The 24,288-nt window shown below is 58.1% G+C and overlaps 3 protein-coding genes across 6 annotated transcripts; 2 read left to right on the top strand and 1 right to left on the bottom strand.

Annotated features, from left to right (window-relative positions):
* Positions 1–11: 11 nt before the first annotated feature.
* TMEM256 (transmembrane protein 256) lies at positions 12–1,688 on the bottom strand. The gene is made up of 4 exons (XM_084863813.1): positions 1,426–1,688; positions 1,133–1,164; positions 800–880; positions 12–702 (listed from the first exon to the last, which is right to left on the bottom strand). The coding sequence occupies exons 1-4, from the start codon at positions 1,508–1,510 to the stop codon at positions 559–561; spliced, it is 342 nt and encodes a 113-aa protein (XP_084719939.1). The 5' UTR covers positions 1,511–1,688; the 3' UTR covers positions 12–558.
* Positions 1,689–2,015: 327 nt separating this feature from the next.
* Positions 2,016–17,298, top strand: NLGN2 (neuroligin 2). 3 transcript variants are annotated; one of them, XM_084863809.1, is made up of 9 exons: positions 2,016–2,145; positions 2,441–2,991; positions 5,288–5,985; positions 9,263–9,313; positions 11,377–11,526; positions 11,702–11,887; positions 12,008–12,200; positions 12,494–13,090; positions 14,432–17,298. In XM_084863809.1, exons 3-9 carry the CDS (start codon positions 5,529–5,531, stop codon positions 15,303–15,305), a joined length of 2,508 nt encoding a protein of 835 aa, XP_084719935.1. In that variant the 5' UTR covers positions 2,016–2,145; positions 2,441–2,991; positions 5,288–5,528; the 3' UTR covers positions 15,306–17,298. The 3 variants fall into 3 exon arrangements, with proteins under 3 accessions (XP_084719935.1, XP_084719936.1, XP_084719934.1); XM_084863808.1 differs by lacking the exon at positions 2,016–2,145 and having other exon boundaries at positions 2,239–2,991; XM_084863810.1 differs by lacking the exons at positions 2,016–2,145; positions 9,263–9,313 and having other exon boundaries at positions 2,238–2,991.
* A 700-nt stretch (positions 17,299–17,998) lies between these two features.
* SPEM1 (spermatid maturation 1) lies at positions 17,999–19,226 on the top strand. 2 transcript variants are annotated; one of them, XM_084863811.1, is made up of 3 exons: positions 17,999–18,159; positions 18,254–18,314; positions 18,512–19,226. In XM_084863811.1, the coding sequence occupies exons 1-3, from the start codon at positions 18,016–18,018 to the stop codon at positions 19,219–19,221; spliced, it is 915 nt and encodes a 304-aa protein (XP_084719937.1). In that variant the 5' UTR covers positions 17,999–18,015; the 3' UTR covers positions 19,222–19,226. The 2 variants fall into 2 exon arrangements, with proteins under 2 accessions (XP_084719937.1, XP_084719938.1); XM_084863812.1 differs by lacking the exon at positions 18,254–18,314.
* Positions 19,227–24,288: the final 5,062 nt, after the last annotated feature.

Here is a 24,288-nt window from a genome sequence, read left to right on the forward strand (position 1 = left end):
GAACAGCACACTTTCTAAAAGGTATAAATTGTTTATTTCTGGAATTTTCTACTTTGTATTTCTGGGCCACAGATGACCATGGGTAGACGTGAAATTGTGGAAAGCAAAACCACAGCTAAGGGGGGGAGGGGGGCTTCTGTAATGACATTCCTTCTGTCCTGCCTTGCCTTAAACTTGGCTTCCGGACTAAATGAGCGCTCACTTTGTGGTATGACAGGGCTGAAAAATTCTAGTAAGCACCAGAACCACAAGATGAGCTTATTAAAATATAGGTTCCAGGCCTTGAAGAGGGCTTCCATGAGAATCTTCAAGTATTATTTATCACTCTGTTGTGAGTTTAAGAACCTCATAACAGATTCACTTGAAGTGAACAGAGTCCTCAGACCCAAAGCTCACAGTCATCTTAGAAAGGGAGGGAGTTCAGAGGTTGACAATCCCTACCCTTCCTCATCCAAGAGGTTAGATGAACAAAGACTCCATATTTCTTTGCCTTTCTCTTTTAATCCCCTCCCTGTGTCACCTCTCAAAAATGTACCCAGAAATTAAACACAGGGAAGCTCAAAGAGCCAAGGCAAGCCAGCCCAAGATCAGAAGGCTCCCTCCCACAGGGGCCAGAGTCTGGATGCTGGTGTCTCCACTCAGAGCGTGGTAGTAAAAGCTGGTGCAGAACAAGGTGGTTCCAGAGGCTAAGAGTAACCCGGCCTGGGGAGATACAAGGAAGAAAACGAGATAATAAGCAAAGGGCAGATTGGACGGAGGGGGTGGGGCTTGTTCAGGGTTAGACCAGGGGTAAGTTTACCCAGAGGGGCTTTCTGCAATGGGGCACCCCTAACAGGGCCAGGCTGTGTAAGAAGTGGTGTTTGTTGGCCTTTTCAAAGAGCTGTAAGAAAAAGAAAAAGAGTTTTTGGGGGTGGGGGGGTAACTTCCTAAGCAACACAGAAGCCTGGATCTCAGGGGCAAAAGGTCGTCCCCAAACCGAAGTCTCAGCTTGCCCCTCCCGGAGGCACCCAACACCTCAGGCTTTCTGCCCTTGCGGCTCCAAAGTCCCGCATTCCGCCCCTCCCCTCGGGGACCCCCCACTTTGTGCCCTCATAGACCCGGAAATCGGGGAGCCCCAGTGCGGTTACTGCACCTCCTTTCCGTAGGCATCCGGAAACTGGGCGCCTGTGGGAAGGAGAGGCAAAAGTTACCAGCTCAGACGCCCCGACTCCCGGGGGACCCTCGCGGGCACCGGGGAGAAGGGCGTCCCCAGGAGGATTCTGACGGCGGAAACACGCACGGGTAGTCCTGGGATCCGACTGAAAGGCTTAGGGATTCGCAGGCTGTGTGGTGGCTGCGAGCCCTCCAATCCCCACAGACTCCATCCCTGCACCAGACCCCACGCGTCGCCCCAAGCACAGCCCAGCTCCACCCCAGGCCCCTGACCGTGGGCCCCGTAGGAGGCCAAGCCCAGGGCCCCGGCTCCAGACAAGGCGCCCAGGCGGCGGAAAGCGGCGCCAGGTCCGGCCATGGCAGTGGATGGTCACGAGCCCGGCGAACACCGCCCAGGCCACCCAGGAGGCCAGCCAATCCCGAGCTTCCATGCAAATCAGGCGCCCGGGTGCCCAATCAGGGCCGTGCTTATTCCGGCGTCCAGGTCTTCACCCCGGTGCCGGCGCCTTTGTAAAGCTCCTGTTGAATGGCGAGGACGTCTGGCGGCGGAGAAATCGAGACCAATGAGGAGCGGAGAAGCGGAGCGGTGGGGGGTGGGGCCGGGGGGCGGGGCTAGGGGATTTGCGTCACGGATTGGCCCACTTTCCAAGTTGATCGCCGCTTCTAACACCCCCTCCCTCCTCCGGCCGATTTCCAAAGACCCAGGTCCCCAAGCTAGTCCCGCCCCTTTCCCCACAGGCTCCTCCTTTCCGGCTTTAAACCAGGCCCACACCCAAAAATAGGCGACCCCGCGGACACCCAAGCCCCACCCATCTCCACCAAACCCCGCCCACCGTCCATAGGGTTCCGCCTCCAGGCCCGCAGGCCCCGCCCTCTTCACTGGATGCCCCGCCCCCTCCGGTTCGCCCCTCCGCCGCCAGCCGCGGGAGCCCCGGGGATGGGCGATCTGGGTGGATGTCTCCATCCTGCCCGATCCGCTTCGTCCATGCGTCGGTCTGTCCACTCCCGCCCTCCTCCACCGTCTCCAACCCCCCACACTCTGGAGGGCGGGCGGGCGGCGGGCGGGTGCGAGCGAGGGGTGTGCGCCGCGCTCTGCAGGGGGCGGGGGAGGCGGCCGCGCGGTGACGCGCGGGGCTGCTGCGGCTGCTCCGCCGACGGATCATCACTCTCGGGCTGGGATGGACGCGGGGCGGGCGGGCCCTGGCGCGCGGAGCCGAGAGTCCGGGCCTCCCGGCTGCTGAGCGAACCCCGAAACCTCCCCTTTACCCCCCCCCCCTTTCCCTTCTAGGAGCAGTGCTGACCCCCGTCCCGGGGTTCCAGACTCTACTCCCGCCTTCCTCTGACTCCCCGGACCTCCCACTCCCGCCCGCCCTCGGGATCGACTAGATCCCTCCCTCTCCCCGAGGATTCCGGCTGGATCTCTGCCCCTGCACCGCGGATCCTGCTCTCCCGGGCTTCGGGCCCCTGGGGATTGCGGTGGACTCTTCCTCCCGCACCCGATTCCTTAGGATCCTCCGCCGGTACCACCTTTTGGTCCCTCGAAGCCGGCCCGCGGAGCCAGTGGATCCTCAATCCAGTCTTGTCCCGTAGCCTCCTCCTCACTCTACTGTCCCCACTGCGGGGTTCCCTGTTCTCGGGTTCCTCCTGACCCCAGCCCCTCCCCTCCCCGGGGATCGACTGGATCCCGGCCCCGCCCCCTGGGGCTGGGGTGATCCCCCTCCCCCGCTGGGTGAGGCGCTGCGGGCGGGGGCTGGGCCTGCGGGACCGCGGGGGCTCAGAGGCCGCCGCCCCCTACTCGGAGCCCTGGATGGAGGCACCACGGCCCCAGGGCTGAGCCAGGTAGGAGCTACGCCGGGCCGGGTGGAGGGGACTGCGTGGCGGTCCACTGGGGTCTCCCACTCCCCATCTCTTTCTGCGCCTGGTCTCTCCCAGCCTGCCGTGTCTGCTTGTCTCCGCCTAGGGATGCTCTCGCCGTGTCTCTCCGTCTCAGTCTCTTTGTCTCTGCCTCTCTCCAGCCCATGAATGATCCTTTGAATGGGCCCACAGACCCCGTGTGTTCCCATCTCCCCCTCCCCCTCCTCCCCTTCCCGGCCAAGCCATTTTCCCCCACTGCAGGAAGAGGGGGGGCTGCGGCCTGAGCCCCTATCCCTCAACTCTCCCCGGCTGGGGGAGTCAGGCCTGGGCAGGAATGGAGAGAGCAAGGCAGAGAGATAGGAGATGTGGCAGACAGAAAGAGAACGGGAGAGGAAATGGGGGAGACAGAGATGGGGAAAGAAGAGGAGAGAGAAATAGAAAAGGCTTGGGGGAGAGATTTGGGGAAGGGATTTGCAGGAGAGAAAAACGAGGAACACTAAGGAGGGAGACAGAGAAGAGAGTGATGGAGAAAGACTGAGGGTGAGAGGCTGGAGACAAGAGCCGGAGCAGTCTGGCCGAGGCTGGGAAAGGTGCTCGGAGGGAGAGCTATGGAGAGGAAGGAGGGGGGGCAGGGGGAGGGAAGGAGGGAGAGGAGCTGGCGGGGAGAAGGCCAGGGGCCCAAAGTACCTTAAGGGAGGAGGGGTGGCGGGCAGAGAGACTGAGTTCGTAGGAGGGGGAGGGGGTGGAAGGCCGGGGAAGCAGAGCCCAGCCTGGCATGGGCAGAGGAGGTCCTGAGGGAGCCGGCCCCAAGCCCCCCGGGGGTGACGGGGGAGCAGAGCTTTGGAGGAACTGGCGGGGGAGGGCTGACGAGGTGTGTGTGTGGGGAAGGATTCCTGTGTCCTCATCTCTGGAATAAATTGACACCTGCAGAGAGCCACCCGCGGGCTGGCGCCTGGCTCCGAAAGCCCCGCGTCAGCAAACAGCTCTGGCAGCTGGGGGGGGGGGGGGGGGGGCGCGGAATGACCCTTCAGTCTGATCCTTCCCTGTCCTGGTCCTGCTGCCCTGGGCACTCAGGCTTCAGAGCAGCATCTGTGGGGAACTGGCAAGGGTGAGGAGCTGAGGGGATGAGAAGAGAGCCTAGGTTTGCCCCCAGGACCCGGGTCACAATGCCATGCATGAAAGAAGTGCCTGTAGTACTAGGCTGTTCAGGACTGGGGGGCGGTCAGTGGGCGCATGGGATGCCCTCCAAACCCACCTCAGCACCCCTTCTACCCAGCCAGAGGCCTGGTCACTAGGACTAGGCTCTGATTGGCCAACACGGGCCAAGAGGCGGGTCCTTTAGGGTTCTTTAATGCCCCAATCTTCTACTCCCCTCAACATATATACTTCCTCTATGCCAAGGTTTGGGGAAACTCTGGCATTCTGATTCCTGCCTCTGCCCTCATGCCCAGAATGGACCCCATCACCAAGGCAGTCCATTACCCTCTTCCTTCAGACCCGAACCGCCCCCCCCCAGGGTTAAAGCTGCAGCCCGTTGCCGAGGTAACATTGCGGGGCAGCATCCCTGTCGCTGGGCAACCGGCTGCAGGATCACGCATCTGTCCCTGGATGTGCCCCCACTCCATCACCCCCTCTCTACGCTAGCCCCTGCCTCGAGGCATCTTAACTTCTGAGGGGAGAAATGGAGAGAGCCTGGGGGAAAGGACCCCCTCCCTCCACTGATGCACAGATGCCTGGGGAATGGGGTGCTGGAGGGAGGAGGGTGCTGGGCCTGTGCAGTCCCGGGAAAAGGTGGGGAGTCTGGCCTGGGGTGGGGGTCCAGGGCCATGAAATCACAGCTCCGGAGTGATTAACACGTCTGAGCAAACCCTCCACATCCTGCTAATTAATGACTTGGTATTTTTATTTTCTCTTCCTTGTCTCTGTCATCCCTCCCAGGGAGGTGGGAAGTGGGACTTCTGAGGCCCCGGAGCCTCCTGGTTGGGATGAAGCAGCTGGAAGGAGGCAGGCGGGGTCTGCCGGTCCCTCGGCTTGTGCCCTGACCGTACCCCCAGCCTCAGACTTTTCTATCGGGTCCCTGCTGATGGAGGGGCTTTTAGGGTGGGGAGAAGTGCTGGGGGGCCTGAGGGTGGGAGAGGGGGGTCAGCCAGTCTGAATTCCAAGTCACTAACCACTTGTCTCTTCTGTTTCCCCGTTCCTTTCTGTCTGCCCCTCCCACCTCTCCCGTGTATTTCCTGTCCGTCTGTCTGTATCCTGCGGACCCTCTCCCTTTAACCCACAGGTCCAGCCTGCACTCACTCCTCCCACTTCCTTCCCCTTCCCCACCCCTCGCCCCCTCCATGGAAAGGAACAGACCCCTTCCCTGTCCAGTCTGACCCAGGTCCCTGTCCACTCCCCTCCTCCCTCCTTTCCCACCCCCTCCTCCCTCCTGGGGCGAGGGGGGGCCTCCCTCCCTCTGCCCCCCCTTCTCTCTCTCTCCGAGGGGGGGGTCCCGGGGAGGGAGGGGGGGTCCCCCTATCAGCATGTGGCTCCTGGCGCTGTGGCTGGTGGGGCTGGTGGGGGCTCAGCGCGGGGGAGGGGGTCCCGGAGGCGGCGCCCCAGGCGGCCCTGGCCTGGGCCTCGGCAGCCTCGGGGAGGAGCGCTTCCCGGTGGTGAACACGGCCTACGGGCGAGTGCGCGGCGTGCGACGTGAGCTCAACAACGAGATCCTGGGCCCGGTGGTGCAGTTCCTGGGCGTGCCCTACGCCACGCCACCCCTGGGCGCCCGCCGCTTCCAGCCGCCCGAGGCCCCCGCCTCGTGGCCCGGCATCCGCAACGCCACCGCCCTGCCGCCCGCCTGCCCGCAGAACCTGCACGGCGCGCTGCCCGCCATCATGCTGCCCGTGTGGTTCACCGACAACCTGGAGGCAGCCGCCACCTACGTGCAGAACCAGAGCGAGGACTGCCTGTACCTCAACCTCTACGTGCCCACCGAGGACGGTAAGGGCGCGGGCACCAGGCGGGCATCCCGCGGGCACAGCCCCCGGACACGCATGCAGCACCTCAGGCCCCGGCACAGCCCGGGATGGGAGCTGGCTCTGTGGAGACAGGGAGCGGGCAGTGTATCCCTGCCGGCTCTGTGCCCGCCCCGGGGGGATTGGGTGCCGGCTGAGCTGTCCCCGGAATGACTCCCATGTAGGCAGCACCCAGGAGCTCACTGCCCATAGAGCCAGTGGGAAAGTCAGCAGGCACTAGGCTGGACTTACCTTCCCCGACCCCACAGAGGAAGCATCCGTCACCCTGCCTGGGCACCCACTCCAGCTCTGCCCCACCTCCCCCACCCTGACTCCCGCCCCACCCCCACCCCCAGCCTGGACTGGTGCCTGGCTTGTCCACTTTGGCAGCACCTTTCCCGTGAGGACAGCTTAGACCCTCCTTTCCCCCAGACCAGTACTGCAGACTTCCGTCTGTCACATCACGCCCGAGCCCCTGCCTGAGCTGAGCCTCTTCTCCAGGATGCTGTGTCCTCTGACTCCCAGACCCCGAGGATCAGGGAAACTCCCGGCACAGCCCGCCCCTCCCCTCAGAACGTCTCCCTGCCCTTCACCGGGCTGTCTGGTCACTAAGCTCTCAGTTCACTCCGGCTCTGCTCACAGTCCCCCGGCCAGGCTCCGCCGGCCCCCCTGCAGCACGCTGCGGTGAGCAGAGCACCTTTCAGAGTGCCTTCCGGCTGTCTACACCAGAGGCAATCAGCAGTACGCCAGCCACCTCCACAGACCATCCTCACAGCCCATGGTACCCTCTCACACGCATGTCACTACAGAGAGCCCCACCCCTCAACGGAGACCTCTCCTACCACACCCCCACAGGCATTTTCCAACAACTTTACACTTAGGTCTGGTACCAGGAACCCCTCTGTGTACACCCTGCACCCAACACTCCCATATCGTGCACTCACATCCCTCAATGGGATCAGGGATCTCAGCTACTCAACATTCCGATCACGTACCCAACCAACCTACACCCTGACCATCTAGATCAGGGGTGGGGACATCTGGCCCTTGAAAGCATTTGGTCTGGCCCTGTCAAGGCAGCGGGGGTGAGTTAATGAACTGTTTGACCAAATGAGCTAATTTTTAAGTTGATAATTTTGTATGTCCTAAGAATGATGGTATAAATATGTGTTCCAACACCCTACAAACTGCAATTCCCAACCCCTTCACACAGCACACACCCCGACAGACACTTCTCTAAAACTGTGCTTCCCATCACACACCTGTGGCTCCCAATCTCCCTGGATATGGATCACGTGCCTAGAAACACCCACAGAGAGATCTTTATCCCATGTGCTCCCCCAGGCCATCCAGACCACAGTCCCTGGACCCAAAGTCCTCTTATGCAACCTCAGGACACCTCCTGTACCTCAACCAACACGTGTCCTTTCCAACAACTTTAGGGACCATCTTCCCTATATTGCTCATACCAACCATGTACCCCAACACCCTAACTACCGATATAAACCATGCCTCGTAGTAACCCATACACACAATGCCCAGAAGTATCATTTACCCTGATCTCATCCAGAGTCCAGGCATCCTAATAGGACACGTACTGAACACCCTCTGTGTGAGAACCGTCCACTCCACCTTCTTCTGCCACCCGTGGACTACTCATCCCAACATCCCAACCAGTATTCTCCGATGGAATTCTTCACCCCAGTGCTTCCACACAGACCATCCATCTCAGCACTCCCCATTCATGGACTCTCCACTCCCACATCTTCATACAGGCCGTCCAACCCATGTCCTTCTCCGAGGGTGGTCTCATCACCCTCTGTGTGAACCATCCACCCAACACTTCCCGCCGATAGACTGTCTACCCCAACACCCATATAAATTACCCACCCTGCCCCACACCGCCCAGGCCCACACCTTCTGTATTTTTAACCATCACTTACTGCCAACCTGCTTGGGGCCTGACACATGCAGGTGATCTCACTGAGTCTTCACACCAGCTGTGGAAGGAAGAGGTTGACTCAGGCGCACACACAGACAACATAGACACTTGATATCCTCACGTACACGCCTGCCTTGCTGACTTCACCCATCCTCATCCTGTCGCAGAGAACAGGCCCTGATCTTAATGGGTCCTCAGGGGCCATTGTCGCCAGTTCGGGAGCAGCCTTCCTCAGGCTGGCCCGGGCCTTGCTGACCCACCCCTCCCTCTGTGGTTGAGGTGAAACCGGTCAGCCTGGGGGAACCCCCTCAGGGCCCGGGGTTCCAAATCTCCCCTGAAAGAAACCTGGAGCCAGACTCGGCCTCAGTCAGGGATCTTTCCTTGACAGTGGGCCACGGGCACACTTTGTGCCTCCGAGCACTTCCTGGCACTGTGTTTCCTGTTCCCTATTTGTGGACTGAACCCCTGCATTGGGGGCAGGGGCTTTTTGGCATTAAAACAAGGTTTGATGAGGGGCGAGTGCCCCTGGTGGGACATTTGCCATTTGGGGGGAGAGCAGGCCTGGGTAGGGGGTGAGGTTTTGGGGGGAGGGGTACAGAGGGAAGAGGTGGAGTGGAGGGCAAGACCTGATGACCCCTTTCCCTGCTTTGCCCCACGTTGGGGAGGTGGGGTGAGAAGCCAGGCCTGTGAGTGCGGACGGAAGGGAGATGCTGGGGCTGAGAGGCGGGGTAGGTGGGCAGGCAGCCTCAGCTGACCTACCCTCAGCCCTCCAGGTGGGTCCAGAGGGAAGCAGAGTCCTTTCTGCTGCAGCCCCTCCTCTCCGCAGCCTTGGGGAGCAGGCAGGTGCTTGGCTGGCCCTGAGGAGGGTCCGCGGGAGTGGTGGCCATGTGGCACAGCTGGCCTTGGCCCCGGGGCAGCTTCCCCTCCCCTCCAACCTCCCCTCTAACACAGCTTCATTTCCAGCAACTAGCCAACCCACCGGCAAGCCAGATCCTTTCCAGCCGAGTCCATATGTCCTAAGACAGGCCTCAGCCCACTTAGGCACGCCCCCCCCCTCGCCCCCGCCACCAAAGCAAGCCTTTTCTTGGGGGCATGACTTTTTCCGGGGAGGGGAACAAAACTGGGTTGTAGAAACGTTTTTCTCTTTTCTTGGTTTCTTTTTCTTGCAAACAAGTTTTGCTTTTTTTGGCTTATTTTTTCTGCCCCCCCATCCTCCCCTTTTCTGCGTTCTGTCCTCCCTTCCCCATCCACAACCTCCCCCGACCCCCATCTTTCCCCACAAAATTGTCCTTTTTTCTCTGTTTTGTGTTCCCGGTCTTAGGTCCGCTCACAAAAAAACGTGACGAGGCGACGCTCAATCCGCCAGACACAGGTAGATTTAAAAATCCCGCTGCTGCATGTGGTTGCTGATCAGAGGAGTTCTCTCACGGCCCTGCCCCTAACTAAACGCCCCCACAGCCCTCCAGGCCCTCAGTTGTTCTCCCAACTAAACACGAAAAAGAAAAGAAAAGAAAAATTTATTAATAATTGGAAAAAAGAATTATGAAAACTTCAAACGAAATTTGAACAATGTTGGACCCACTAGAAAACCTGCAAGAAAAGCTAAACATGGCGAAAACAAAATGAAAAAAAAAAAAGAATTTGGAATGTCAGAAAAAAAATAAAACACCAAAGAATTGGATAAAATGTTTAGAGTTTGACAGAAATTTGGACTGTTTTGGAACTTGTGAAATGTAACACTTGAAAAAAACAATTTAAATTTGAAGCAAAACATTTGAAAAAAAAAAAAAAAAAAAGTAAGATGGCAAACTGATGACACAATTGAAACATCAGAAACCTGCTACAATTTCCAAAAGCCTGTCAGATAAGAAAACGCAAACATCTGAAGCCAATGAAAGGATTTGGAAATTTTTGAAAACAGGGCCCAATATCTTGAAGTTTCACCACAAAATCTTGAAAAATAAAATGCAAAGAACTTTTTTCTTTTTTTCTTTTTTTCCAAAAAACGGATCTTTTTTTTTCTTTTTTTTTTTTCTTCTTCTTGTTGAATCTGCCCTAAGAGCTTCTTGCTTTTTGGTTGTTGTTTTTCTTTCTTGATCCTGTTTTTTGTTGTGGGTTTTGAATTCTTGTTGCCCCAGCCCCCCTTCTTGCTTCTTCCCTTTCTGACTCCCCCTCCCCCCACTCGGGAGTGGAGGTGCTGGGTGGGGAAGAGGGGGGAACTAAGGACATTTAGGACAGGACTTGGACTCCAGCTTGAACTTGCTGGAAGGCCACTGGAGGTTCAGGAACAAGGGGAAATTCGGGGAGGACCCAGAGGGGCACTGCCCACCCAGGAGCTCCTGGCCAAAGTCAGGCAGAGAAGGTCCTAAGAGACAGGACAGGGAGCTGTCTGCAGGGGGTGGAGGAAAGTATCTTAGTGACCTGTTGACCGTCGGCTAGAAGAAGTTCCTAGCAGGATGCAGGAGGCTGGCCATGAAAATCCACTGTGGAGGCCGGGCCTGGCTCTGGAGTGCCCAGGCTAGTCAGAGGCTGCAGGTGTCAAGAAAGAGGCAGGCCTGTGGGCCAGGGGTCACCCAGCCCTGGTGCTGTGATGGGTCACGAGAGGCTGCAGGGGAGGGTGCGTCCTTTGTATGTAGTCTTGGGGACTGTGGTAAGTCCTCTCAGACTCCCCCTCCTCAGTCCAGTCTGGAGGGCCTCAGAGTCTCCTGCCTGCAGCAGTGATGATGGGATCCTCTGGGGACATGACAAGAGAAAGGGCTGGTGCAGAACCCAGGGCTCAGGCCAGTTTGCAGGGGGTTCCCAGACTACAGAGCGGCACCCTGGCTTCATTAAGCAGGTTCTTTCCCACCCTGCCTCCTTCTGCCATAGTAATTAGGCTGGGGGTTGCCATGGTGACTGGGGAGGTGACCTAGAAAGGAATTAGGGCGGGGAGGAGACCAAGCCCCCAGGGACCCTAGGGCCTGGCACCCCCTCATGGACAGACTAGGCTACCATGTGGAGCTGAGCCCCAAGGCCTAAGTCAGAAGAGGCCAGGACCTCCCAGCACCTTCAGCTCCAGGGTCACCGTAGGGGCGCGCTCTTCCAGGCGCAGGAAGGAGATTTGCTGCGTGTGTGTGTGTGTGTGTGGGGAGGGTCCCCTGCGTCCAGATGCCCCGAGGAGGGCCACATCCCGCCCCTGCCTCTGCCGGGCCTCCTGGAAGGCCTGCCAGGCCTCGGAAGAAGTGCGGTGGAGCAGGCTGGCAGGAGGGGGGAGGGGCCTGCAGAGCTAGCTGGGGCGGGAGGGAGGGGAATCCGGTCTTGCCCCCCAGGGGTGGGAGTGGCATGTCCCCTGAGCTCTGGGCTGGTGTCGGCAGGCCTGGGAGCTGGGAGGAGCCGCTTCTGGTCTCACCGTGTCCTTGTCCCCGCTCCCGGCCCACCTGCCCCCCTTCCCCACAGATATCCGGGACTCGGGGAAGAAGCCTGTGATGCTGTTTCTGCACAGCGGCTCCTACATGGAGGGCACCGGGAACATGTTCGACGGCTCTGTCCTGGCCGCCTATGGCAACGTCATCGTAGCAACGCTCAACTACCGGCTTGGGGTGCTCGGTGAGGGAGGGCAGCCCCACCTGGGGAGTCTGGGACGGGGGCCTGCTGGGTGGGGGCCTGTAAACCCGGCAGCACAAGACGGCTTCTGGGACGGACTGAGCTGCCCACAGAAGGGACAGGACACTGTCACACCCCCAGGCAGCCAGCCCCCCTCTCTGCCTCCCCCCGCCCCCAGGCTTCCTCAGCACCGGGGACCAGGCCGCGAAAGGCAACTACGGGCTCCTGGACCAGATCCAGGCGCTGCGCTGGCTCAGCGAGAACATCGCCCGCTTCGGGGGGGACCCCGAGCGCATCACCATCTTCGGGTCTGGGGCGGGCGCGGCCTGCGTCAACCTCCTGATCCTCTCCCACCATTCGGAAGGTACCGGCGCCTCCTCAGCCCCCGGGCCCGCCCCCTTCCCGCAGCCCTGAACCTGCCGGGTCCCCCTTCTCTCTCGGGTTGGCGCCGCCCGCCCAGCCTGAAGCTTGCCTGTCCGCCCAGGGCTGTTCCAGAAGGCCATCGCCCAGAGCGGCACGGCCATCTCCAGCTGGTCTGTCAACTACCAGCCGCTCAAGTACACGCGGCTGCTGGCGGCCAAGGTGGGCTGCGACCGCGAGGACAGCGCCGAGGCGGTGGAGTGTCTGCGCCGGAAGCCGTCCCGGGAGCTGGTGGACCAGGACGTGCAGCCCGCCCGGTACGGGGTGGGTCCCGGGGGGGAGGGGGCCAGGGCCAGGCGGCTGAGGGTCTGCGGCATTGGACTTGGCAGAGGAGAGGCGGCTTCAGGCTCCCGTGGTGGTCCTGTCTTCTTCTCTCGGAAGCCTTCTCCACGTTTGCTCAGGTTGCCAGAAAGGGCTCCAGAGAAGGCCCCCCCACACACACACAGGCCCAGCGCCCTGGGGGTTCCTAGGAGTGTTAACGAGGGAGCGGTGTCTTCGGGGCCCCGGCGGAGGCCGGTGAGCCGGTGCTGAGACCCTGCCCTCTCCCCAGCTACCACATCGCCTTCGGGCCCGTGGTGGACGGCGACGTGGTCCCCGACGACCCCGAGATCCTCATGCAGCAGGGGGAGTTCCTGAACTACGACATGCTCATCGGCGTCAACCAAGGCGAGGGCCTCAAGTTCGTGGAGGACTCGGCGGAGAGCGAGGACGGCGTGTCCGCCAGCGCCTTCGACTTCACCGTCTCCAACTTCGTGGACAACCTGTATGGCTACCCCGAGGGCAAGGACGTGCTGCGGGAGACCATCAAGTTTATGTACACGGACTGGGCCGACCGGGACAACGGTGAGATGCGGCGCAAGACCCTGCTGGCCCTCTTTACCGATCACCAGTGGGTGGCGCCGGCCGTGGCCACCGCCAAGCTGCATGCCGACTACCAGTCCCCCGTCTACTTTTACACCTTCTACCACCACTGCCAGGCCGAGGGCCGGCCCGAGTGGGCGGACGCCGCGCACGGGGACGAGCTCCCCTACGTCTTCGGTGTGCCCATGGTGGGCGCCACCGACCTCTTCCCCTGCAATTTCTCTAAGAACGATGTCATGCTCAGCGCCGTGGTCATGACCTACTGGACCAACTTCGCCAAGACTGGGTGAGGGCCAGAGGGGCTGGGCGGGGCTCCACGCAGGCCAGGGCGCACCTCCGCCTCCGGCCCTCCTCCCTCTCACCCCCTCGCCGGGCCACCCGTGACGGGCACCCTTGCCTTTTCAACTCAGGCACCTGCCGGCCGCCCGCTCTGTGCCAGGCACTGAGTGGCGTGGTGGAGAGTCAGCAGTTAAACGGAGAGGCCCTGTCCCTTCCGGGGTGGGCTCACTTGGTGGCTTTGGCTCTGTGTCTGTCTCTTCAGCCCTCCCTTGTCTGGTCACCCTCCCTCTCTCTCCTCCCAGGGCTCTGCCCTCGGACTGCTCCCATCTGTGTAGGAGTATGCATGAGCGTTTGTGTCTGTGTCCCTTTATTGCTGTCTCTACATCTCTCACTCTTTTTTAAAAAATATATGTTATTGATTTTTTACAGAGAGAGAGAGAGAGAGAGAGAGAGATAGAGAGAAACATCTATGAGAGAGAAACACTGACCAGCTGCCTCCTGCACATCCCCTCTGGGGATGTACCCGCAACCAAGGTACATGCCCTTGACCGGAATTGAACCCGGGACCCTTCAGTCCGCAGGCTGAAGCTCTATCCACTGAGCCAAACCGGTTTCAGCTATCTCTCACTTTTTTTTTTTTAATGTATTTATTGATTTTTTTACAGAGAAAAAGGAGAGGGATAGAGAGTTAGAAACATCGATGAGAGAGAGACATTGATCGCTGCCTCCTGCAACCTCCTCCCCCACTGGGGATGTGCCCGCAACCATGGCACATGCCCCTGACCGGAATCGAACCTGGGACCCTTAAGTCCACAGGCTGACTGACACTCTATCCATTGACCAAACCAGTCTCGGCTGTCTCTCCCTCTCCCTTTGACCCGATTGCTTCTTTTTTTTTTTTTTTTTTACTTATTTATTTATTTATTTTTTTTGCTATATTATAGCAATTTTATTTTTATTTTTTTAAAATATTTATTTATTTATTTCCGATTGCTTCTTGTTGCTCATTTCACCCTGGCTGTCTTTCATGTGTCTTTGTCTTCCTGTTTCTACAGGTCTCTGTCTCTGTCTCAGCCTCTGCCTCTCTCACTGGCTGTTTCTCCCTCTCTGCTTATCTCTGTCCCTCTGTCCTTGTCTCTGTCTCTAGCAGTCTGTCTCCTTCCCTCTTTGTCTGTGTCTCCGGCAATTTCTCTCTCTTCGTATCCATCCTTGCCTCTCTTTTTCTCTGACTTTCCCCTGTCCCCCTGGCTCTAGACATCTCTATCTCCCTCCCCAGTCCTCCCCCACCTTCCCACACGGTCGGCGCCTCACCCTCACTCCTCCTTTCCCCGCCCTCCTGTGCCCACAGCGACCCCAACCAGCCGGTGCCGCAGGACACCAAGTTCATCCACACCAAGCCCAACCGCTTCGAGGAGGTGGTGTGGAGCAAGTTCAACAGCAAGGAGAAGCAGTACCTGCACATCGGCCTGAAGCCGCGCGTGCGTGACAACTACCGTGCCAACAAGGTGGCCTTCTGGCTGGAGCTGGTGCCCCACCTGCACAACCTGCACATGGAGATCACCACCACCACCACGCGCCTGCCGCCCTACGCCACGCGCTGGCCGCCCCGCCCGCCGCCCGGCGCCCCGGGCACGCGCCGGCCCCCGGCGCCGGCCACGCCGCCGCCCGAGCCCGAGCTGGAGCCGGGCCCCCGGGCCTACGACCGCCTGCCCGGGGACTCCCGGGACTACTCCACGGAGCTGAGCGTCACCGTGGCCGTGGGCGCCTCGCTGCTCTTCCTCAACATCCTGGCCTTCGCCGCCCTCTACTACAAGCGGGACCGGCGGCAGGAGCTGCGGTGCCGGCGGCTCAGCCCCCCCGGGGGGTCGGGCTCCGGGGTGCCCGGTGGGGGCCCCCTGCTCCCCACCACGGGCCGGGAGCTGCCCCCGGAAGAGGAGCTGGTGTCGTTGCAGCTGAAACGGGGCGGCGGCGTCGGGGCAGACCCTGCCGAGGCCCTCCGCCCCGCCTGCCCGCCCGACTACACCCTGGCCCTGCGCCGGGCGCCAGACGATGTGCCTCTCCTGGCCCCCGGGGCGCTGACCCTGCTGCCCAGCGGCCTGGGACCGCCGCCGCCCCCGCCGCCGCCCGCCATGCACCCGTTCGGGCCCTTCCCCCCGCCGCCCCCCGCCGCCGCCGGCCACAACAACACGCTGCCCCATCCCCACTCCACCACCCGCGTATAGGGCACAGCGGGGGGCTCCTCCCGCCGGCCGGAAGTGCCCCCGGCCGGAGGTGCCACCGGCCGGAAGTGCCCCCGGCCGGCGGGAGGAGGCCCCGGAACAGGCTCTTCTCGTCCCACGTGGAGGCCCGCGGGGCGGACGTGGGTCTCCTCGCCGGGATGCGGGCTCTCCCACGGCCAGAGGCCCCTCTCTCCTCGGACCTGGGCCTTGGACACCTGGAGGGCGCTCTGTCCCCTCCCCCGGGCGCCGGCCCTCGGTGTGCGGAGTGGGGGATCCTCCCGCTGGCCGCGTGCTTTCTCACGGGGGTGTTTTCCCATGTGCAGGGTGAGGTTTTTTTTGCCGCCCTGGACACATGCTGGCCCTCTCAGAGAATTTCTGCGGGGATTTGTACCCCAGAACCATACTCCCTCATGCCTTCTCCCACCCCTCTCCCCCCCACCCCCACCCCGCGGAGGCCCCGGAAGTGGTGTGTTCATGTGCAGTGACCCTCGGCCGCAGGACAACACAGGGGGGTTCTGGGAAGCAGCGAGGAAACCAGCCCCTTCCCACGCCGCACCCCGCCCTGGGGAAGCATGTGTCCCCCTCCCCGCGGCACAAGTCAGTGGAGCATGGGCTCCTAGGGAGGCCTCGCCTTCCACAGCCACAGTCCCTGCAGGGGCGGGAGGTCCGGGCACGCTCTGAGTGGAAACATGTTCTTGCATGTGGATGTGTGTTTTCCCATGCAGATGGCCCCTTCTCTCCAGTACCTCCCTGCCTCCCCCAGGCCTCAGGCCCAGCACCTAGTTCCTCCTCACACAGCAGGTGGGAACAGGCTTCAGACTGACAGAAACTGAGGGGGGTGCATAAACCCCGAGGGGAGAGCCCTGCTCCTCCCTCCCCCGGGGATGCGGGGCAGGGGGTCAGGGGCGTGGGACCTGCCTCCCCTAGAGGCCGTGCATGTTTGACCAAAGCCCTCACTGGGGTCTGGGGACAGCCTTTCCCTCAGTCCTCAGACCGTTACTCATCTGTGCCAAACCGGGTAGGTGGGTTTGCCAAGGACTCCCCAGTCCTGGGCCAGAGCAGGTACATGTGGGAGCGGGTGGGATACAGGAGGGGGAAGTGGCAGCTATAGGGTCCTACCTGTGTCTCTTGTATCCTCGTCCCTCTGTGCCTCATCCCTCCCCCGTGCCTCCGTTTCCTCTTCCCACACCTCTTCCTCCCTCTTTGAAGCCATCCCTGTGTCTCGGTGTCAAGCCAGCCCATCCCCTCAGCTGCCCATTCCCTCTGTGTGACCTGCCCCCTCTCCCCTCAGCTGCCCACTCCCTCTGTGTGACCTGTCCCCTTTCCCCTCAGCTGCCAGGGCTGGAGAAAGGAGCCGTGGAGGGTGAGGGGAGGAGAGCCAGGGAGGAAGTCTTCATGGTTGGGGAGAGAAGGAGGTCAGCCCGCGGAGAACCAGATGGAGGGGGCTATAGAGGCCAGGTCTTGGTCCGACACCGGCGGAGGGATTTGAAAGGACACATGTAAGGTGGCCGCCCAGAGGGGACCTGAGCCTGCAGGGAAAGGAGCCTGGTCAGGAAGGGTTTTGAGGGACACCAGTGGCGGAGAGAATCCTTGTCTGCTGGCATGTGGTGGGCTGCTAGTGCCAAACTTGAGTTGGGGCTGGGGTGCTGTCTTCCGCCGACATCCGGATCCGGAATCCCTGGTCTTGGCTCCCCAGCATTTTGCCTCTTGACCACCCCTTCTCCCTCCCCCTGCCTGGTCCAGTTCCTTTCCAAACAGCCATGCCCTCTACATGCCAGGGCCCTGGGCCCTGAACCCGATAGACAGATGTCTCACAAACTGGGGCATGGGAGAGGGGCTGGGGGACCCCATGATTCAGCCACGGACTCCAATGCCCCATCCCTCTCCCCAGAACAGTTCCCTGACAACCCCGTGTCCCTGCCCTTCGCAGCTCTGTACACATTTTTAAACCTGGCAAAAGATGAAGAGAATATTGTAAATATAAAGTTTAACTGTTGCTGGTGCCTGCTGTGATGCTAGGGGTCCGGGGCAGGGGGCTTGAAGAAACCAGCCTTGGGGATGTGACTGCTGATGCGGGAGGGGTGTCCCCACAGCCCTTCCCAGTGACTAGCTGAGGCCTGTTCACTGAAGGGGAGTGGGTGCTGAGTACGGTTGCCATGGTAATGGGGCTATTTAGGGAGGTAAGATGAGGACCCCCCCTGGCCCGGTGGCTCAGTTAGTTGGAGCATTAGTGTGTTCCATATACCAAAAGGTTTTGGGTTTGATTCCTGGTCACACAGCCAAGTTGTGGGTTTGATCCCTGATCCTGGTGTGTACTTTCTCTGTCTCTCAACATATCCTCAGGTGAGGATTTAAAAAAAAAAAAAAAAGATTAGGACCCGTGTCTGCAGAGGACTGAGCGAGGTGCAGAAAAGGACCAACTGGGCTGATGGGCGCAGACACCAGCAGGCTGGAGGGCCTAGTTCGCTGGTCCGGGAGCCGGTCACAGGAGAGGCGGGCAAGGGGAGGGGCGTGGCTTCTGCAGGGTCTGGGCCCAGGCTGGAGGGTTGCTCCTGGCCCCAGGACGCCCCCTCTTGGCACATTGTGAGGGAGAGCCCCAGCATCATTGTGACCCGCTGACCCCCAGGAGCCTCTGGGTCAGGCAGGCGGGCAGCTGGCCACGGTGGCACAGTGGGTTGGGGGTCTAGGGGCCCCGGTGGTCCTAGGGACCCCCATGGCTGTGGCTGAGCCGCCATGGCCCAGGTGCGCCTCATACCACAGCCCCAACACCAACAACTGCCAGGACCTGGGCAACTCTATCCTGTTGCTGCTGGGCCTCATCATCTGCATGAACATTTGCATCAACATAGTGACACTGGTGAGGGCAGGGCTGGGTGGGAGGGTGCTGGCAGGCTGGCTGGGGCAGGCCTGGTGGCCAGGGACTTCCTGGGGTCACTGTGCCCTTCCCCCAGCTCTGGCGCAGACTCCGTTGCTTCTTACACCAACTGTTCTGCATTATTATTTCTGCAAGAGGTAAGCTGGGCCTGAGGGGTTAGGGCAGGGGAGGGGCAGATACCCAGAGTTCTCGCCCTTGACCCTCAGCTGGCCCCATCCCCTCCCAGTCTCCCGTCTCAGATGCCATAGCTGTGCAGCTTCTCACCCCGAACCCTACCGTCTGCCCCTGTGGGACCCAGAGTCCCCCGCAGCCTCTCCCCTCTCCCTGTCCACAGAAGCTTCTAAGTCATCCTCAGCTAGAAAGAAGGCCCAGCAGAGCTCCCCTGCAGTCCATCTTCGATGCACCATGGACCCTGTGAAAATGACCGTGACCCCCCGGCCCGCTCGCCGCCAGCGCCGTCGCGGCAGGTCAGCACGCCGTGCCCGCCACCCCGCCTGGGACACTGACGAGGAGGACGGGCTCCCTCACCAGCACGGGGCGATCTGCTCCCACAACTGGAACCACCCCTCGGACTGGGACGACTGCCACTCCACCCAGGGGTACTGGGATCCCTGTGCCCAGGACACCGCAGGGATGCATACCCCGGGCATTCGCTTCCAGCAGGACGTAGACGGATCACCCCTCAAGAGGGAGATGCGGTCAGAGATGAGCCTAGAGGCCTACGTGTACCCCGTGAACCCCCCGCCCCACAGCCCACAGCACCACAGGAACAAAGGAGGGAGGGCGGGCCACGAGGAGGGGGAGGAGCAGTGCTCCACCGACCCCTCCGCCCCACCACCCGTCAGGGGGCCAGCAAACGTCCCAGATATCCCCAGTAAGCACCACTCACGCCACCTAGTGTACGACGCCCTAGACGTGAGGCGGCGGCTGCGGGAGCTGACGCGGGAGGTGGAGGCTCTGGCCCACTGTTACCCCGCTGCTGAAGGGGGGAACAAGGACTGGTCGTACCGCCCCCTGGTAGACTGGCGACTGGAAGGAGAATAAAAAAAAGAGAGAAGCTGGTGTGTGGTGGTTTGGAGTGGGGGAGGGGGAAAGGGAAAGGTGGAGGGGGGAGGGGGCCGTGCTAGGAGCCTTGGTTGCTAAGGAAATGATCTCCTTGGGAACAGGGCCTGGAGAGCCCTGAGGACCCTCATCAACCTCTTGGCCTCAGCCTGTGAACCCTGTCCTCAGACCTTTTCCGGGCCTTCTTGGTTGTACAGTTCCCATCTGCCTCTGCCCAGTTCTCTCCAGCGCCCAGAACGGGCCCCGCCAGTCCACACAGACAGGCAGGCAGCCCCACGCCGGGAGGGAGACCTCCATCCCGGCTCTGGGCCCCAGTGGCCTGGCTCCTGCCAGAGCCCCGGTTTAGGCTACAGCTGCAGTGAGGTGTGATTCCCTCTCAAGCCTTGTTTCTTCTTCTTTTTTAAATCTTTAAACCTTTTTTAAAAAATATATGTATTGTATTAATTTTTTTACAGAGAGGAAGGGAGAAGAATAGAGCATTAGAAACATCGATGTGAGAGAAACATCCATCAGCTGCCTCTTGCACACCCCCTGCTGGGGATGTGCCTGCAACCGAGGTACATGCCCTTGACCGGAATCAAACCTGGGACCTTTCAGTCCGCAGGCCGACGCTCTATCCACTGAGCCAAACAGGTTTTGGCTAAACATTTTTTTTTTAATATATATTTTTTTAATTCTCATCCCAGGATATTTTTCCTGAGATTTCCAGAGAGAGTAGAAAGGAGGGAGGGGGGAGGGGAGGAGAGAGAGAGAGAGAGAGAGAGAGAGAGAGAGAGAGAGAGAGAGAGAGAGAGGAAGAGAGAGAGAGAGAGAGAGAGAGAGAGAGAGAGAGGAACATCGGTGTGAGACACATTGATTGGCTGCCTCCACATGCACCTCTACTGGGGTCCGGGGATCCTGCAACGAAGGTACGTGCTCTTGATCGGGACTAACCACTGAACAAACTGGTCAGGGCTCAACCCTTGCTTCTTTGGGGAGGGATAAGTGAGAGTGAAGGTAGCCAGGCCCTCACAGTTCCCCAATCAGATTACAAGTTCCTGTATCCTTAAGCAGGCTTAGAGTAGAGGATGAGAAATTGGGGACACTCCCTCTTCTGATTCATATCTCCATGTCACACGTGAGGAGACAAGCTCAGAGAGGCCAAGTGACTGCTGAGGGGTGGACAAGGACTGGGTATGCCATCGCCGACAGAGATGACTGGAGAAGAACGAGAGGGCGAGCGAGCGAGCAGGGGGCGGGGCGGAGGCTGGTTTGTGGTGGTTTGGTGGGGGTGGGGGAGGTCGGTCACACAGACACCACAGATCAACTTCACGGCCTCGGATGCCTCATCCCCCCACTTCTGCAGGTAGAATCCCATTGCCACTGAGTCAGCTTCACCCATCAGTCTCCCCCACCTTCCTGGGTTTGCCATGTGAACTCTTCAGAATATTCCATCCACTGGAGAGCAGCTGGGACCACACACACACACACACACACACACACACACACGCACACACAGCTTGGGAATAAGAAGCCATGTGAGGCACCCACGCTGAAGCAGCTGGCCCTCACCTTCATACGGATGGGCTCCTGGAATGGGAGAAGACAGGCCTTTAGTGAATCGCTCTACTTCTCTGTTCATTTTCATTCCGTTAATGCCACTATCGGTTGCAGCTGATTCCATTCAGTGGGTATGTATTGAGCACCTACTCTGTGTTTGGAGTCTCGAAGGAAAATGCTGAGTAGTTTATTGTGTTTTTGACAAATGACTTATGGTACCCATGGCATCCCTTTCATAGACACAAGTGATGAACCTGATTTAAATAAAAAATAAAAAATAACAACTGGCCGAAACCAGTTTAACTCAGTGGATAGAACGTTGGCCTGCGGACTGAAAGGTCCCAGGTTCGATTCCGGCCAAGGGCATGTACATTGGTTGCGGGCACATCCCCAGTAGGGAGTGTGCAAGAGGCGGCTGGTTGATGTTCTCTCTCATCGATGTTTCTAGCTCCCTGTCCCTCTCCCTTCCTCTCTGTAAGAAACCAAGATGGAGGTGTAGGTAAACAACTGGTCTGCCACTCGCACAACAATTTAAAAAATGAAAACTAATACAAAGGACATCTATCATCCAAAACCACGGGAAGGCTGGCTGAAAGAGAGGGGAGCGCAAGTGCTGAAAAGCTGAGGAGCCTGAGGAGCACGCGTATTGGGCTGGTGGCGAATCGGGCTCGTGGTGGGTGACTAGGCGCACAGCGTGGCTTTTCTTTTTAACCTGAAAGGAAACAGCTCCCTATCATTTTGAAATCCAGTTTCTGGGGTCATGTGGGGGACTCAGACACCTACGGGGAGAAGCTGGCCTGTCGGCCATTGGGGCCGAAGTGAGGGTGACTCTTGCAGAGGTGCGCACAGCAATCATTGTTTACTGCGCTGGATCGCGGGCAAGGGGAAACAGGGAAGGGCAAGAATGGCTGATGAAAGCCATCGCTGTTAGCCACGCCCCAACCTAGAGACGTCCTAAGACCCCGCCCCACCCTGAGGCCCCGCCCCGCCCCCAGATTCTACAGACCTACCCAGGCACCACAAAGCTACTTTTACATATGAATGGCCTGTATTAAGGCAGCTTAACCATATGTAAACTGCAGCTCCAGCAACAAAACCGCCAAGTCCCAAGCAAACAGGAAAAAACTGTATGGCTTCAGACAGTAACTGAACTGAATCCCATTGGAGATCCAGAAGCCAGTGTTCCTAGTGGTCAATTTCAACCACTCACAGCCATTTGTGACACATTCGGGAGACGGACTCAGTGAGCACCAAAGCCCCACTGAAACAAACCATGTATCCAGCACAGCAGTTCTTCCTTTATAGACAGAGCGGGTCCTCACAGACAATTGGCCTGGAGATCAATTCCTCCCAGAGTACCAACAGCAAACAAGGCTTAATTACACCAAGACTTTGCACTTAGCCCACAAAGGGATATACCAAAAGCGACCACCCCAGGTGATTGAGGAAGCTGATAGGTCACCTATCATACAAAACCATTCCATCAACACAGGGAGGAGACAGAGAAACATGTCACGAATGGAAGAGATGGAGGAAAGTAAACTACTGGACGTGAGGGAAGAGATTGGACAAGTTCAGAATCACATTTATAAGGTTACTGAAGAATCTTCTAAAAACCGTTGAGAAACTTGAGACCTCCAAGAAGCTTGGTGAGACCTTCAAGGACCTTAAAGAGAATACAAAAAAAAAAAAAAAAAAAAAAAAAAGGAAAAGGACCAGTCAGAAATTAAGCATACAATCTCTGAAATAAAAAATATACAGAAACTCAAATATAGATCAACGTGCCCCAAGAATCAAACCAAAGATCTGGAATAAAAGGAAGAAAAAAATCACCCAACCAGAGAGGCAGAAAGAAAGAAGAATCCAAAAGTGTGAGGATAGTGTAAGGAGTCTCCGGGACTGCTTAAAACGTACCAACATAGGGATTTTTAAAGTGTCAGAGGAGAGCAAGCAGAATATTGAAGGACTATTGAAAGAAATAATGATAGAAAACTTTCCCTACCTGCTAAAATAAAGAGACTTACAAGTTCAGGAAGCATACAGAACCCCAAACAAGAGGAATCCAAAGAGGAACACATTAAGACACATCATAATTAAAATGCCAAGGGCAAAAGACAAAGAATCTTACAAGCAGCAAGAGAAAAACAGCTAGTTACCTACAAGGGAGTACCCATACGACTGTCAGCTGATTTCTCAACAGAAACTATTCAGGCCAGAAATATTCAAAATGATGAACAACAAGAACCTACAACCAAGAGTACTCTACCCAGAAAAGCTATCATTCAGAATTGAAGGTCAGATTAAGAGCTTCACAGACAAGAAAAAGTTAAAGGAGTTCATCACCACCAAACCAGGATTACATGAAATGCTGAAAGGTATTCTTTAAGGAGAGGAAGAAGAAGAAGAAAAGTAAAGGTAAAAATTACGAACAACAAAAAGACATAAAATACATACCTACCAACAAGTGAATCTAAAAATCAAGTGAATAAAAAAATCTGAAGAACAAAATGGATTGGTGAAAATAATAGAATCGGACATAGAAAGGGTTTGGACTAACAATTCTCAGGGGGAAGGGAGTCTGAGGGGTGAGGGGAAGAGATTGGACAAGAATCTTACACCTATGGATGAAGACAGGGGCGGGGGTAAGGGCATGGGGTGGAGCTGGGAATCAGGTGGAGGGGCACTATGGGGGAAGGGGGAAAAGAGGAACACCTGTAATAATCTGAAGAATAAAGATTTATTATTAAAAAAATCAATAAAATATATATTTAAAAAAATAAAATAAACCAAAAAAAACCCCTCCTTTTTCATATCAACACCTATTTTGTGCTCTGTGAGTTTAATATGGTTTTATAAAGGTGGTAGCTAAAGTGGGAAGGCAGCCGAAACCGGTTTGGCTCAATGGATAGAGCGTCGGCTTGGGGACTGAAAGGTCCCGGGTTTGATTCGGGTCAAGGACATGTACCTGGGTTGCGGGCACATCCCCGGTAGGGGGTGTGCAAGAGGCAGCTGATCGATGACTCTCTCTCTCATTGATGTTTCTAACTCTCTCTCTCTCTCCCTTCCTCTCTGTACAAAATCAATAAAATATATTTTTAAATAATAATAATAATAATAAAGTGGGAAGGCAATTGGCTACGGACCACTTCCATGGTTGGAGGGGGTCCCAGGCAGAGGCAGCAACTCCAGCACGGTGGAAATCAGTCTTGTGCTGAAGCAAAGGGGCTTCTGGGCTCAGAGACCACCAATACCTAGGTGAAGTCCCTGCCTAGTCCTGTCCTAGCCACCCCAGAAAGGGGTGGCTAGGACAGGACTAGAGGTATGACAGGGAAATGGTCAGGACGAATGTACAGTGAGGTGACTTCAGAGGGGGCGCTTGCTGTCACCCACCCATCCCGTCACCACACCGAGTAAGTGTGGATGGGAAATACTCACAGGCTACCTAAACTGCCATATCATCTCAGAGAACAATGACATGCTAGTAGAGGAAACCTTTAGACGTGAGTCAAT

The sequence above is a fragment of the Pipistrellus hanaki genome (genome assembly GCF_964339955.1).
Source record: "Pipistrellus hanaki genome assembly, chromosome: 16".
NCBI lineage: Eukaryota > Metazoa > Chordata > Mammalia > Chiroptera > Vespertilionidae > Pipistrellus > Pipistrellus hanaki.

Bases quoted from the DNA above. Each gene is read 5' to 3' on its own strand.
- SPEM1 (XM_084863811.1), top strand. From the start codon at position 18,016: ATGGCTGTGGCTGAGCCGCCATGGCCCAGGTGCGCCTCATACCACAGC. The intron at 18,160-18,253 runs GTGAGGGCAGGG...CCCTTCCCCCAG, and splicing joins GCATCAACATAGTGACACTG to CTCTGGCGCAGACTCCGTTG. The intron at 18,315-18,511 runs GTAAGCTGGGCC...CCCTGTCCACAG, and splicing joins CATTATTATTTCTGCAAGAG to AAGCTTCTAAGTCATCCTCA.
- NLGN2 (XM_084863809.1), top strand. From the start codon at position 5,529: ATGTGGCTCCTGGCGCTGTGGCTGGTGGGGCTGGTGGGGGCTCAGCGC. The intron at 11,888-12,007 runs GTACCGGCGCCT...CTGTCCGCCCAG, and splicing joins CCTCTCCCACCATTCGGAAG to GGCTGTTCCAGAAGGCCATC. The intron at 12,201-12,493 runs GTACGGGGTGGG...CCCTCTCCCCAG, and splicing joins CAGGACGTGCAGCCCGCCCG to CTACCACATCGCCTTCGGGC.
- TMEM256 (XM_084863813.1), bottom strand. From the start codon at position 1,510: ATGGCCGGACCTGGCGCCGCTTTCCGCCGCCTGGGCGCCTTGTCTGGA. The intron at 881-1,132 runs GTGCAGTAACCG...TTTTTCTTACAG, and splicing joins CGGATGCCTACGGAAAGGAG to CTCTTTGAAAAGGCCAACAA. The intron at 703-799 runs GTAAACTTACCC...GTATCTCCCCAG, and splicing joins ATTGCAGAAAGCCCCTCTGG to GCCGGGTTACTCTTAGCCTC.